At 49.9% G+C, this 15775-nt stretch overlaps 1 protein-coding gene across 2 annotated transcripts in view; it reads left to right on the top strand.

Annotated features, from left to right (window-relative positions):
• PRR5L (proline rich 5 like) overlaps positions 1-15408 on the top strand; it is a 93851-nt gene extending 78443 nt beyond the window's left edge. For both annotated transcript variants that reach the window (XM_037999513.2, XM_037999514.2), the window contains exons 8-9: positions 1560-1686; positions 12607-15408. In XM_037999513.2, coding sequence (XP_037855441.1) covers positions 1560-1686; positions 12607-13001 — 522 coding nt within the window. In that variant the 3' untranslated portion in view covers positions 13002-15408. The remainder of the gene's footprint in view (positions 1-1559; positions 1687-12606) is intronic.
• The last annotated feature ends 367 nt before the right edge of the window (positions 15409-15775 follow it).

Raw genomic sequence — 15775 nt, 5'->3', positions numbered from 1 at the left:
GAGGACCCTGAGCTTGTTTTTATTTTCTCCCATCGCCATTTGACATTCTTAATGATTTTTGAACACGGGGCCCTGCATTTTCATTTTACGCTGGACCACACAAATTCCATAGCTGTTTGGCAGCCAAGCCAGGGGCTGAGGACAGCACCTTCCTAGAGGGCTGTGCACAAGCCAAGTTCTCAGCAGCGAGTTTTCTGGGAGAAAACCATCCAGCTCCAAATCACGTGTTCATTATCCATTTTCTTCTCACCTTTTGCCACTTCTCCTTTTTCTGTGGTCCCTCCCTGTTTCGCATGTATGCAAGGTTTGGGGGAGAAGCCACTCATTTTCTCTGCATCTCTTCTGGCCCTGTTTCTACCTCCAAATCTGCACCATAGCCCCCGCCTCAGCCTCCTTGTATTTCCTGAAGCTGTGTCCTCTCTCCCCCAGCCCCTGCCACACCCATGTCGGTGTGATGGTACCAAAAAGGGGCCAAGGAAGAGCCTGTTTCCTTGGCAGCTTACATCTCCCCCTGGGATCACCAGCCTGCAGGAGTCAGCCCTTCCTGCCTCATTACCTGACCAGTTTCCCCTTCAATCCCTGAAACACCACACTGGAGCAGAGCCTACTTTGAAAGTGAAAGTGATTTACAGTCTACTCCATTTCGAGAATTTGACATGTTAACCCCTTGGGCTGGGCACAGCCCCACGGAGACTTGTTTCTTTCCTGGCCAGTCCCTTCTTCTGCCAGGTGGGCTTTGCTTCTTTGTAGCCGCTCAACATGACAGCATGTTTGAGTCCTTTCCAGCAAGAAGCTGAGTTCCCTAGGAGTCTGCCAGTTTTCTAGAAAACGTTGGTTACTGGCTTCTTTCTGGTTTTGACTGTTCTTTACTCAGGGCTTAGCTTTGAGGACTTCTGTCATGCTGGGGTTTTTAACTGGCTCTTCATTTGGGGCTAAAACTATTCCTGGCTCTAGAAGAATTCTCCTTTTCTCTTATCACCCTGAACTTTTCCATATTCTTTCTTCCCTTCTTTTCTAGCCTGTTAGCAAGTGGCAGAAGAGGGGATCAGAGCCAGATAGCCTGGGTTCCAGTCCAGGGTTTTTGCCATTTACTGGCTGTGTTTTTCTGGGCAAGGTATTTAAGCTCTCTGGGTCTTTAGTTCTTCATCCATAGAAGGGGGATAATAAGAGGACCTTCCTTTTCACATTATCAGGAGACCTCTGTGCATTATATATGTTAAATGTCTCTATGCTGTGTATGAACCAGTGTATGTGGGTAAGATTATTGTCCTTGAAACCAGTCAGATCTCATCCTTGGAGGTGGGACACCCACACTGTATTGGTGGCCCAATGTGAGAGGCTGCTGTGGTACTAACCATGCACAGTTCTAATTGCAGTGACCCATGGCAAGTGACTAAGGCTTCAGGCCTCAGTTTCTTTCATTCTAACTGCAGCGATGCTGCCTGCCAGCAACACAGACTTGTACATTGGAGGAGGACAATCAGGATTTGTTGAATGAAAACCTGCTGGTCATGGCAATGAACACTGACCTTTGTGTATCTTGGTTGTTCATTTTCCAGAGTGTTCACGAGCCCACAGGCCCAAGTGAGAGTTATTTGCAACTGGAGGAGCTGGTGAAGCAAGTGGTTTCTCCTTTCCTCGGCATCAGCGGGGACCGTAGCTTCTCAGGCCCCACGTACACGCTGGGTAAGGAGTGCAGCTCTCAAGTTGTCAAGAGGCCTGGTGATCATGATACCAGCACTGTTTAACTGAGCACTGATTATGTGCCCAGCCTTTTGCTTCCTGTGTGGGTCAGAGCAAATCTCTGCATCTTAAGCACTCACGTTCCTGGCCTCTGGAGGTTGCAGTAACCTCTCCCCCTTGATGATTCCTCCCCAAGGACCGATACTATGCCTTTGTGGTGGTGCTTGTCTGATCCACATCTTTGATCAGTGGCTTTGATCATTTTGGTGTGCCTAGGACATTAATCTTTCTATATCTGATACCAGAAACTGTGCTTTGTTACACTCTTCCTCTGGGTGAGTAGAGAAACCTACTGTGATGGATTTCCCTTTGAAACCAACTGGAAATGCCAGGCCAGCTTGTATGTGTGGCCAGATGTTATCGAGCTGCTGTCTCCCACTCCGTTTCTGTAGGTACCACCACATGGCAAGGAAAGGGGCTCCTGGATTTGGGGACAAATCCTGTTGGGGCCGTTTTTTGATGGCTCTAAACCTAGCATCAGTGAGTGTCAGGCTCTGTACCAGGCACCTTGGAAAATCTGGAGATGAATCAGATCTGTTCCTTCTCTCAGTGACACTGCAGTCTAGATGGGTTCAGTACAAATATCTCTATAATATAATACAAAATAGCTCTCAGACCAGTCTTTGTAGAAATAGCTGTATGATAAGGCTTCTAATAATAATAATAATAAGCCCAGTTATTGTCTGAAATATAAACCCTCGAAATGCAGAAACGTTTTATTCATTATTCTGTCCCCAGGAATGGTGCCTGGCATATAGTAGGCACTCAAAAAATGCTAGATGATGGCAGCAACGGTACTTCGGGGCCAGGGGAGCCAGCACCTACAGAGAGACGCAGAGGCGGAAATGGATTACTCAAATTGGGAACCTGATACCCCTCTTCTCGCTTTAATGGAGTTGTAGTAGTTGAGCTTCAAAGAAAGGAGTGTCCTCCAGTGAGGTTCCTGCCCCTTCCTGGGCCTCTTACCACAGCAAGAGCCAGGGCCAGCTGGCCGTTTTCACCACCCTGATCATGTTTTTCTGGAGACACCAGCTTAACCACAGCCACCACAGATCGGAGGGTGCTGGCCTCAGCCTGCTGCCTGCTGGTTCTTCTCCCTCCTCCCTCCCTTCCTCACTCATTCCTCCCAGGAGCTGGAACGAGCCAGTTTCAACGACACTGATGGAAAACAGCCTTCTGCAGCCCTACTCTGAGCTGGGCGCCATGTTGCTGCAGTCTCCCTGGAGCCCACGTTCCTGCTGGCTCAGCTCACTGACTTTGGGGGACAGGGGCATCCAGGGAGCTGTCAGGATGTCAGCAAGCTAGCTGGGCCATGGCAGGAATGCCACCATTGTTTGGGCCTAATGCCAGTATAGAGGAAGAAAAACAGTTTTTCTTCCAACCCCCCTAAGCTCTTAGTTGGAACAGACCCCTGTAACACATTAATAGGAGAAAAACAAACAGAAGCTTATTAATATTGTAGGTTTCATATATACATGGGTCACACCCAGGGAGTTAGTAGTTCTTAAATACGTGGCTTTGAATTTCAGCTCATATAGCATCTTCAACAACAAAAAATAAATTTCTAGAGAAGTGACAAGGCAAAGAAAAACAACTTTGAGTCAGGGGAGGCAGCTTGTGGCAAGGGAAATAGATGGCAGATAAAGGCTGGTTAGTGAGGCTTGTTCATGTAAGTTTCTCTGCAGCCATTGCCGGCTGATAAGGGTCTAAAATTGTCTTTAGTGGTTAACCTTTGCTCTCCCTGGTAGAAGTGGGATGGGATAGCTTTTGTCTTTATACATCTATATCCTGTCTTTAAGCAAATAGAGGGAGGACAGGGAGCTTCCCGTATCTGCTGCTTAACTGCCTTCAGTTCATAAATCCTTATGCCCAAGAGGCATATTTTGTGGTGGCTTATTCTGGTGTCCTATCCCAGGAACAAGAGTCGATTGGGAAGCTTGTTCAGTGAGGATTCACTCTAAGAGGGGATAGCTTTAGCTTTCCAACTAAAATAAGAATAATGCACATTTTTGCCAAATTAAAGATTTGAGGTTTTATTCTTGTACCTAGGACAGTCCCTGCCTCTGGTGAGTTGTCACAGTAGGGGCAGGGACGGAAGGACGTGACCCTCTTTTGGCTAATTTTAAATTATTTCAGCAAATGTGTACTAAGACCCTGTCCTGGCACTCTGGGAGGTGCTATAGACATATCTGTGAATGAAGCCACCCATTCCTGCCCTCCAGCACACACGGCCTAGGGGAGAAGTCACAAACAAGGCCGTGTCTCATCAGTGTACACTTGTTCTCAGGGGGCAAGTACAGGGGCCACGAACCCAGGGCACGCGGACTTCACCTTGACTAGGGAATCAGGGAAGACTACCTGGAGGAAGTGATGATGTCTGTGATGGGACCTGCAGGATGAATATGAGTTAGCTGAGTAAACAGAGAGGGATGACTATAAGGGGAGGACCATGGGGGGGTTTGGAGGACAGGTGATGAGCAAGAGGAAGGAGTGTTAGAGGAACTGAAAGGGCTTCAGAGTTGCAAGGAAGCTGATGGCAAGGGAAGCTACTGGACACAGACCTCGTCCTGGGCATGGTGCTGGGGGCGCTGGATGCTGGGCCATGGAGCAGACACTGCTGTTTCCAGGTTTACAGGGGAGCAAGTGAGGATTAAGGTCATGTGGAGCCAGGATTACAAAGCCTCGAGTTGTGGATACTGTTGTGGATACTTTATCAGCTGCCCCACGTGCGCTATCATCACCTCCACCCCCACCGCCCGCTGCCAACTTTGAGGAGGTGACTTTATTAAGGGACAGCTCAGGAGGTGTTCCTTAGCCCAAGAGGGATCCTAAGCCAGACATTTCAGCCCATGTCTCTGGATACTGAGAAGCTAAAGTGGTCACAGCGGTGCCCATCCTGACTGAGGACATGGCTTTCCAGATAAAGAGAGGACTCTGGGGGCCTCCGTCTGCCCCTTAGTAAAAGGTTTATTTTGCCTGTGGGAGGGGAGTGTTGAGATGGCTGGCTGAAGTAAAAACTAAGGAGTCAGGCTGGAGGTGAAAAACCCCTTAACCTATGGGAGGGCTTTGCCGCGGCTCATTTGGGCGGGAGGATGGGTAGGCGTGGTCGCAGGTGGGCGTGGTCACAGGTAGGCGTGGTCGCAGGCAGCAGGGGCCAGCCATCCCCTAAGAAGCCGCCACTCAAGCTGGATTACTGACCAGGGTTTTGGCACGTAACTCATTCCATCCTCCAAGGTACTGTTGGGCTTTCAGAGCCAGAGAAGCGGTTTATTCCCGGGACTCCGCACTGCACCCACGCGCCCGCGCGTGTTTGACTGCACGAGGATTCTCTGGTGGTCTCCCTTCCTGCCAGCCCGGCCTCACCCCTGGGTCAGCGGCCCATGATGGGAGTGAGAGAATGTGCTCCCCTCTCCAAAGCAGCCACTTTTCTGCAGCAGTGGGAGTTGGTGAGGGAGGAGGAGGAGGGTAGTGAAACTTTTTGTAAAAGGCCGACTCCTCAGAGACTGGCCCTTGCCCCACCTTTCAAGTCCCCGAAGTCTCCAGGCTGTTTGCTTGCTGTTTGCAGGGCCCTCCCAGCGTGTACACTCAGCAGCACGCTCGACTTCTCCCACACAAAGGCCCTGGTCTCCCACAGACCTCCGTCCATTGTATCTCCCGCGGGAGGGCCCTTCTCCTTCGGGATACTGTAACTTCTCTGCGTGACAAGCCGGCATTCACGGCTTTCAGGTGCCAGCCTGGAGAGGGACGCCCACCACGGGCTTGGTGTGCTGGGGTCACAATGGTCGTATTATGGCGGTCGCTCCGGTGGGGCCTGGCCAGGGAGCCTGGGAGATCAAAAGCCTGGGAACCAAGTCCCCAACAAAGGGCCCGAGGACGGCCTTCTCCAGGCTTTGCTTCTCTCTGGGGGTTTGAAAGGAGCTGCTCTTGCTGGCTCCGGTGCCGTGGATGAATGCCAGTGCTCAGCAGGGCTCCTGGTGAGTGAGGAGGGAATAAAGGCTCCCCTTGGCCTCACCCCATGTGAAAGGGAAGAGGAGGAGGCAGAGGTGGCCTGGAGATGCCAGCTGAAATGGCAGGACCCAGCCCTCTTCCTGCTAAAAGGGCACCACTGCAAGGGAAGGGCTGGCTTGGAGCCCCAGGGGGTACCCACAGGGTAATCAGTCCCTTAGTGGGAGATTCCCTTCCCTGGGTGACAGGGTCCTGCCTTCCTGGGGGCAAAGAAGGAAGAGGTTGGGGAGGAGAACAAGAAGCAAGAGTGTCAGTCACTGTCTGCCAGTCGTGGGCATGGCGTTCAGTTTTAAGGCCTCCCAAGGGGCCCAGCAGGCCTGACCTCCCAGTGGGGACACAGCTGACGCACTTGTCTGAGGCTTGGCTCTGGAGTCTGGCAGGAACTTAGCAAGGAAACGCTGTCTGCTCGGGGGCCTCAACACAGCCTTGTGGTCCCTGTGGTCCTGGCTCTGCCCACACCCAATCTTGGGAATGAAAACATTCCACCCAGAAAGCAGAAGGAAGAGCTGTAGCCTCTCTGGTGAGTCATCAGCAGGGAGAGAGAGGCTGAGGCAACTGTGGAGAGAGCAGGGCCTTGGAGACCGCAAGAGCTGGGGCTCAGCTGTGTGGCCTGGAGCAACTTCTGAGCCACAGAAGGCTGAGCACAGAGGCCCTGTCCTCCTATTCAGGGCCAGCAGGAGGAAGAAGCTGTCCTGTCTCAGGGAAGGGCCAGGTAGAGCTGCCTGCTGTGTTATGGACCCCAGCTAAAGGCAGCCTGGCCCCTGTGAAATCGCTCCCTGGGGAGGTTATGTGTACCTCCCCAATCCCTCCCCTGGATCCCAGACCACATCCTTGGCCTTGCCAGAACGTGGCTGTATTGCCATGTTCTGTTTCTCAGCCTCTCCCTTACACTGAGCTTGCTCGTTGAGAGCAGGGATTTTGTATCCCAGGACCTGGCACAGACCTCTCCTGTGAGTGAGTGGTTCAGTCTGTAAGTCAAGCCTAGAGAAGCACAGCCCATCTGAAATCGACTTTGTGACTTCTCTTCCTTCTCCTCTGAATTTCCAGGGTGCTGTCATCTGTATCTCCGACCTGACATTTGCCACACTGACCTGTTCTGACAGTTATTTGTGTGTGGGGGTCATGAGCTGGGTCTGTGCTGTCCGCTCTGGGTTTGAGTCCTGGTTTCATCGCTAACTGTGACTGTAGTTATTCCACATCTCAACTTCAGGTTCTTCTGCAAAGCGGTTAGAAGCCATCAGTGGAGCACCTCCTTTTTGATACAGTACCTAGCATACCGTAGACGCTCAGTAAATAGTTGCTCCTAAGAACTCTTGCCCTGACATGTGAACATACATGCGTGGAGGTACACAAGTGTGCTGGGCTCAAGCCCCTGTTGGGGGCCCCACATCAGATTTATGTTTCTTTTCTTCTCTGCAGCTAGTGCAGCATTTTGCATGTACAGGTAGTAGTGTTTGTTGAAGGTGGGGACAGGTGGTGTTGGGGTCTCTCCTCCAGGGCAGCCCCCCTCACTCTGGCTCCAGCTCTTGACCCGTGAGTAGCCAGAGGGGCTTCTCTTGTCCGTTTGCTGCCTGGGCCCTCCAAGGACCATTGGAGACACCTTTCCCTGGCTCCTTCCCGTGGGTTGGGACCTGTGGAAATCATCAGATGAATTCTCATTTCTTCCAAAGATGCTGCATGTGTCTGCCATGCAAGTAGATTTCCCGTTCCCTTGATTTACCCTCTGTCTTCTCTGGTCCCAGCCTTTCTTCCAAGTTTCAGCCATGTTGTAAAATCTAACATTAATACTGTATCTTTCCAGATACCCCTTCCCCAAAGAGAGGAGTCCCCCATACTCTTATAAAACATTATCAAGGCCGGGCGCAGTGGCTCACGCCTGTAATCCCAGCACTTTGGGAGGCTGAGGCAGGCATATCACGAGGTCAGGAGATGGAGACTATCCTGGCTAACACGGTGAAACCCTGTCTCTACTAAAAATGCAAAAAATTAGGCGGGCGTGGTGGCGGCGCCTGTAGTCCCAGCTACTTGAGAGGCTGAGGGAGGAGAATGGCGTGAACTCGGGAGGCGGCGCTTGCAGTGAGCTGAGATCGCGCCACTGCACTCCAGCCTGGGCGACAGGGTGAGACTCCGTCTCAAAACAAACAAACAAAATTATCGAAATCTCTAGCAAGAATAGAAATAATGTCGCTACTGTCTGCCTCTTTTGCCTTACCCTTTGCACAAGCACCTCCTGGCAGATAGGTACCCAGTCTCAGGAGCCCAGACATCTGCACGCAGCAAATGCTCCCCAGATAGGTCTTGTCCCGTCTCCTGCTAGGCTGGCTGTAGGGTTCAGGTCCCAACATGGATTTCCCAACAGCAATCTAAAGTGTGTACTTCTATCAGCAGTGAGAGAGAAATGAATTGTTCTCAAGGGTGTTTTTTTTTAAGGACAGTTTTTCGGTGGGATCCTTGCTGCTTTGAACTCTTCTGGTGCTTCTGTTTTATAGTTATTGATTTTGGAAATCATAAAAGTAATGCAGGTTATAAGAATGTGGGAACATTTTAGAAATGTGTAACTTGGAGAGTAAGAGCGTCCATGCTTCACAAAAACCGCTGCCAGTGCCTGGCATAGATGCTTTCTTCTTGGTTGCTCCTTGGCGTTTTTGTCTCTTATCTCCAAAGAGGGGAGCCAGTGTCAGCTACTTGTCTAGCACCTGCTGGCGGCAGTGTTTGCTGTTACTTGACTTCAGTAGGGGGGGAGCCGCTTCAAGGGACATGTCTTCTGAGGGCAGCAGCAGTCCTCTGAGACACAGCAGCATGTAGTGGGGAAAGTTTGGGCACTGCCATCTGGAACCTAAGAGAACTGGGGCTGATCCTCAGTCTTCCTCATCTGTGCAGTGGGCATACTGAGAACAACTCTGTTTTGGAGGGAGATTGGGACTAAACAGCGAGATCCTGGGTGGGAACACACTCTACACTCTAAATTCTATGTATTATCCTTTGATTTTGAAAAATTGTTATCACCAAATAGGCCCCTTGGGCTTCTGAGCCAGTAGACTCAAGATTTAGTTGAAGGGTTAGAATTTTATTATCCTCATTATTTATACACACACACAACAGTCTGATAACGGGAGCTGCTGTGAGCTTTGCACATGGATGTGCGCAGGTCTTGCTGTGATCTCCTTCCGGGAGCATGGGCTCTGGAAGTGGCTGACACACGTGTCTAGGGCCCTCCAGATCCACTGCAAGAGCAGAGAGTAAACTAAAGCAGCATGAGCCACATGTCCCCACGGCCAGTCTGTGAACAGCATGGTTTGCTTTCCTCTTGGAAAGTGGGGTGTCCCCCCTCCTGTCCGAGTGTGGTGTGAGTACTGATACCATCGGCCCCACTCCCTTTCTCCCCACTGCATTGTCCTGCCTGGATGGCAGAGGGAACGCCTTTCTCTTGGGTCTTCAGGGTGTCAGAGATATGGGCACTGTGGAAGGCAGGGACAGGTGAAATTGGGTGTGTGAATGGAAGCTGGGGAGAGGTGTGCTCTGGCAGAAAGGGAGGCTGAAAAGAAGAGGCCCGGAACAGAACCCACCCATCCCCCAGCCCTCTGAAGCTGTGTTTCTCCCATGGCCGTGCCTTCAAATTCACTCTCTCCCAGGCCAGACCAGCTGCAGTGGCTGGACTGTCCCATGCCTCCGCCTCTCTCAGGTCCAGAGCCATCCAGCTCCTAACATGATACTGGGCCTAGGTGGCAGAGGAAGCAGCACTGCCTTGAGAGGAGCATGGGTCGGGGGACTTCTCTGGGACCAAGGGACCCAGCCTTGTCATGGTGCTTATTCTATTTCAAACCCTGTGCAGGTTTCTGCCCTGGCGTAGCCTGTGTGAAGGTGGGAGAGCAGAGGCCCCGGGAGCTGGGGTGTTGCTGTCAGATTTGCTTCTTCTCTTGGGACTCTACTCTCCAGGCTTTGGTTACCTGAGGGTTTTGGTTCTTCTCCTGCCTCTCTGACCCACCCTAGGGTTTCCTTCCTTCTGGAAAGGCAATGAGGCTCACCTGGTTTTTGGAGGCTGCCATCTGTGCTCCAGTCCCAGCTCTGCCTCTTCTTTGTAATGTGGAACAAGTTATTTAACCTCTTCCGTGCTGTAATTTCCCCATCTGTAAAGTGGCAGTGGTGATAACAGTACCCACTTCATTAGGTTGATAATTAGTTCATAGATACAAGATGCTCAAATCAGCACCCAACGCTCTGAAGTGCTATCCTGTGTGTTAGCTGTTAATACTTTAGCCCCTCTGAAAGTAGTGCTGTTAGCTCCTCTCATGTTATCCACCCAGCACAGGTGCACACACGAGAATAATTTAGTCCTTTACCCCATCTTCATTTTCAGAGCGGTCCCATGCACTCGGAGGGCTCCAGCCATTACTAATTTCCGGAGGACTTTGATTTTCATATCCTAAAATGTTTTCTTCTTGTTGTAAAAGAAATGCCCACATATGGAATGAAAATTTTAAAGACATATCAATGAAAAGATAAAGAAATTTTAAAAATCACCGGGTAATACCTTTACCCAGAGATGATAACTAGATATTTTGATGTAGCCTTTCCCAGTTTTTATATATAAGTGTGGTGGGTGAATATAGCACCCAGTATAACCCCAGTTTGGCTTAAAAAGGGACAAATGCATGTAATACTGTTGTTGATATTCTGCTTTTGTCACCACATATTATCAACATTTCTCACTGTCCTTAAATATTATTTGAAAATGACCAAATTTCTGTCTTTAGATAGAAACTTCTTTTCCCAGATCAAAACTGCGTGTCTGTCTGCCCGTGGAGGTTGCCCCTTCAGCATCTCAGATGCGATGTGGCCAGGCCCCGGCACTGGGTCTCACGAGCTGCCTCCTCTGCATCTTCCCCATCCCTCGCCCCTCCCCCAAGTCTGCTGTTCCCTCCTTCGTCCCACAGCTCCTCCTCCCTGCCCCGCTCCCAGGATCTCTTAGTTGTGGGGTTCTGTAGTATCTCTGCAGTGTCTCCAGCGGTCATCCTCACTTTACGCATATCACCACAACTCTATTTCCTTTCCTCATCACCTCTCACTTTGACTCTGATGTTAGCATTACCTTTTTTCACATGCAATCCATATTTATTATAGAACATAATACCCGAACCTTCTCCCTGGCTTTCCTCGCTGCTGGCCTTGCTGGCTCCAGCCCGTTCTGCCACGCTTCTGCCCAAGGAAGCTTCCTGAGCACAGCCCATCCTGCCCTGTGACCTTCGATGTTAACTGCGTCCCCGCAGCTCTGCTGTGACCTGGCTGATGTACTACAGGTGCTTCCATCTGCCTGCCTGGGCACCTCTCCACTGTCTGCTGGACTATGTTCCAGCCAGGCTGTGACCTGATGGTGCACCTGTCTCAGCAGCTGTCTCAGGCTGCTGCCATCGCTCAGAACTCTGTCACCCCTTCCCCGCTTCTGGGAGTTCTGCCATCCTAAAGGTCCATCTCCAGTGTACATCCTCCTGGCAAGTTTCCTATCTCCAGATGGGCGTGCTTTTTCCAGCCCTCGAAGCACCTCCACTTGGCTTGTCCTTCCCTTGAGGTATTTCACCTACCCTAGTTATCTTTGGGCCTTGGATGGGCAGCTAGAAGAGCAAGGCTCTGGAGAGAGACAGACCTTGTTTGAGTCCCAGCTTAAACTACCTTCTATCTATATGACCTTGGGTAAGCTATGTCCTCTCTGAGACTCAAGTTTTCTCATCTGGAAAGTGGAAGCTGATACTATACCATGAATTAGGTTCAGTTTTGGGGAGGATTCAAAGGATAAAATGTCTAGGTTTAGCAGTTTCTGGAACATGATGAGAATTCAAAAGCAGCAGTGTAGGCTGGGCGTGGTGGCTCACACCTTTAATCCCAGCACTTTGGGAGGCTGAGGTGGGTGGATCACCTGAGGTCAGGAGTCCAGGATCACCCTGGCCAACATGGTGAAGCCCCATCTCTAGTAAAAATACAAAAATTAGCTGGGTATGGTGGTGGGCGCCTGTAGTCCCAGCAACTCAGGAGGCTGAGGCGGGAGAATCACTTGAACCTGGGAAGCGGAGGTTGCAGTGAGCTGAGATGACACCAGTGCACTCCAGCCTGGGTAACAAGAGCAAAACTGTCTCAAAAAAACCAAAAAGCAGCAGTTTCATAATTAGTACCCAGTCTTCCCGTGTCTGCCTCCTTGGGGTGTCCATGGAACCTAGCCTGTTCTTTGGTGATGCTAAAGACTGAGTCCAGGAGAACTGACTTGAACAGAACGTAGGTCTGAGACCCTTGACCTGGTGGGAGATGAGGGTCATTGATAGCCCTGGTTCCCTATGATTTGCAAGACAGTCCTGCTACCTTGGGTTTGACAACTGAGGTAACTCCCCAGTTATCTCTTCCTCTGGATTTCAGCTTATGAAGGCTCTTTTATGTCACCTGTTGGCATGGGAGAGGCCACTCCTGCAGGAAGCCAGGGTGCTTCTTTTGGAAGTTGGCCATCCCATGCCCGGGTCCTCAGGGGACATTGTTTGAAAGGGAATTTTAGGGCACATCCGACGAAGCTCAGGCAGCAGCTGAGAAACATATCAGATTCCCTTGACCCTTATCTATCAAGGAAATTCTGTTGGTGACCACCTAATATGTGGGGTAGGGTTGGTTATGGGCAGGATCTGGCATAAACAGGTAAAGTTGTAAGAGAAACATTTAGGTATCACCAAATTCCTCCCTTGCATTGTAGCAGGGCTGCACCTAAGAGCTGCTCCTAAAGGTTGAGCCACCACCTTGTTCTTTTCCCCCATTTGGATTAGGAGCTTTTGAGCACCAGTACCCCCTCCCCAGTAACAGTCTTTGCTGATTCTTCTCTTGCAGCCAGGCGGCACTCCAGGGTCCGGCCCAAGGTGACTGTCCTGAACTATGCTTCCCCGATAACCGCAGTCAGCCGGCCACTGAATGAGATGGTCTTGACCCCACTGACGGAGCAGGAGGGGGAAGCCTACCTGGAGAAGTGTGGCAGCGTGCGGCGGCACACGGTGGCCAATGCCCACTCGGACATCCAGCTACTGGCCATGGCCACCATGATGCACTCAGGCCTGGGAGAGGAGGCTAGCAGTGAGGACAAGTGCCTTCTCCTGCCACCCAGCTTCCCCCCACCCCACCGGCAGTGCTCCAGCGAGCCCAACATCACCGATAGCCCTGACGGACTGGAGGAGGGGGCCGGGGGCAGCCAGGAGGGCTCAGAGCTGAACTGTGCTTCCCTCAGCTGAGTCGCCACCTCCAGGCCTTTCCACCTCCTGTTTTGCAACCAGGATGAGGACACCTCCATCTCCATGGATTACTGAGGGGCCTCTTGCTTTATGCAATGCTGCCTTATTTCTTTTAGGGTACTGTCCTGGTCAGAATGCCCTAAGGGGAAACCGTTGTTGTAAACCTCTTCATTTTGGTGACTGTGACCAGTTCTTTGTAGCCACCAATTGTAGTGATCAGTTGCCTCATGGTCACTTTCTGACTCCAGCCTTGCCAGCCTGACTCAGATCCTCATCTCTGGGCCTTTCCTCCTCTGATGTTGGACTGCCTAACGTTCCCAATGACATATCCAGTACTCCTGGCATTTCTGGAGCAGGAGGTTGTCAGGATCACACATACCACCACCAAGGATGTGTTGGCCTTTGGAGTTCCCCTTTAGGTTCCTTGTGATGCGGTGGGTTATAGGTGAAAAATTAGTGGAGAGGGAACTTCCAAATTAGTGGAGTGAAAATAGCCTGCAGCCCCTACTCAGCAGGGCTCTGGGAATGTGCCTGCCTTATTTTAGTTTCAGGATTGCTGGGAAAGTTACCCTCTGGTGGGTGAGGATCTGTCCTCACCTACATCCATATCCTATGTGCTGCTTGCACAGAGGCCTTTGGCTTTTGACCCAGAGGGGCTGTGAGGCTGGAGCTGCCCTGTCTTTCATTGAGCCTCAGCATTTCCCTCTTAGGCTTCCTCTCAAGCTCAAGGAACTCACCCCCAGATGCCTCTTGTCTCTCTCATTTCAGAAACGGACTTTCTTATCATGCTTTCCTGTGGTGGGTGTGAGGGGCCAACTGATACCAACCAACTAGCCTGTACCTGGATTTGACTTGAATTTTTAAAATGTGTGGTTTCAAAAAAAAAGTTTGCAAATTTTGCACGTGGGATCTTGCACTGTTCATTTCCACTGGGGTGAGTCTTCACACTAAAATTACAAGCAGAGCTCCTGGGAAAAGAGACTGGAAGTGGTTCAGGATAAAGAGATCTATGGTGCACACAGCTCTTATGTCACAGAGCTCTAGAAGCAGCTGGACTTGAATCCACAGTGGCCTGTGTAAATTTGTGAATTTCATGGTTTCTGGGAAAAGCTGCATTGGGGTGGGGAGACCCAGTTTGCCTCATGGGCAGAGGATTCTTCCAGGAAGCATGGAAAATGGAATGTTTCCATGCTTTACAGTGCAGGGAGAGAGCGGAGATGTAGGCAGGACCTTTTGGAAGGATGTTTATTCCCTGTGGTTAAAGAAATGCCCGGAATTTCTAACACGTGAAACACTTGGGGGCTGCAGGCCATGGCACGGTGCTGCATCCTTCTACTGCTCCCTCCAGGTCTGGGGGCTTTTATCCACCTTGAATCCCTATCCTCCTCTTTGTAGTTGTCTGTCTCACTGATAACAGCTCCAGGAAAAAAGACAAGGCTCCTCCTCTGACCCTTCCTGTTGATGTTTATGAAATCTCAAAGAGATGAGCCACCTTGGCTTCCAATATGGCAAGAGGGTGCTGGGAGAAGGTGAAGATCAGTCTAAGCTGCCATGGGGATGAGACCTTCTCATTTAACTCTTGACGGCATTTCCCTTCTGGGTGAAGATTTGAAATACGATCAGAATTGTGCTCTTGATGGCTGGGAATTTAGAAATGTAAGAGTTATTTCATTTTCATTCTAAGAATGATGGGAGAGAAATGTCCAAAAGAGATCTGCCGATCGGCTGAGAATTTCAAACAAAAAAAATCATCTCTGTGTATGTGTTAGATAAAGTCTACAGACTGACTAACATGCATTAGCAAATGGAACATCAGTAGGTAGCAACATGATTTATGTAACTGATAGCTTCTGTCCTTATTAGTACACTTAACATTTGAGACTAGTATTTATTGATCCAGGCAAATTAATTAATCATGCTTGGGCTTACTTTTTCAGTTTGTAAGGTTAATCACATGTGCATGCGTGCGTGTGTATATAAATGCCTTTTCCATGTCTTAAATGTCCCTGATGAGGAGAGCAGTCATCAATTAAATATATAAGCTCTTAAAATGAGAATGGGAGTGTCAGTATAGACCCAGTATACTTAATTGCTGATGACTGTTAGCCAGTTTACAACTTTACCATCGATGTACACACTTGATATTTGTGCAGTAAATAGACTGTACCTATAAAAATTTTATTGTTTATGATCATGTTAGCTATCAGAGGGCTATTGGAAGAGTGATAGCTGAGGTGTTTTTAACCATTTTTTCTCTCCTAGATTCGTTTTCATTATTTATGCTAGGATTTTCCTATGGTTGACATTTGATGACAGGAAGCAATCATGATTCTTCGAGTGAGCTCACAGAAACCTTTCATGTTATCTGTTTCCAAAACGAATTCAATAAACAACATTTTGTCCTTGCTGGGTGCCCCAAGGGTGTCTTGATTGAATTTGCAAGTATAGCAGTCAAAGTAGATCTTTTTTTTTTTCCCTCAAATTAGATCTTGATGCATCCTTCCCTCAAACTCCCTGCCCCCACGTCTGCCTCCTCAGTCGTTGCCTCCACTCCACAGTCGGACAGCAGCCTTAGCTCAGCCAGTCTTCCCTGGGTTTTGTTTGCAATCCTGGACTGGATTGGCAACTCATTTCCTGGAGAAACAGATTGTGGAGCTAGAAAATACGGAAAAAAGTCTGAGAAGCCAACACTTTTTCTAAAACCAGCTTGGCCTTTCTTCCCAGAGTATTTGACCTAGAGGGAACACTTAGCATATGTACTCATGGATGATCTC

The sequence above is a fragment of the Chlorocebus sabaeus genome, chromosome 1 (assembly GCF_047675955.1).
Source record: "Chlorocebus sabaeus isolate Y175 chromosome 1, mChlSab1.0.hap1, whole genome shotgun sequence".
In the NCBI taxonomy this organism is placed as follows: Eukaryota; Metazoa; Chordata; class Mammalia; order Primates; family Cercopithecidae; genus Chlorocebus; species Chlorocebus sabaeus.
This window is presented reverse-complemented; position numbering and strand designations above follow the sequence as displayed.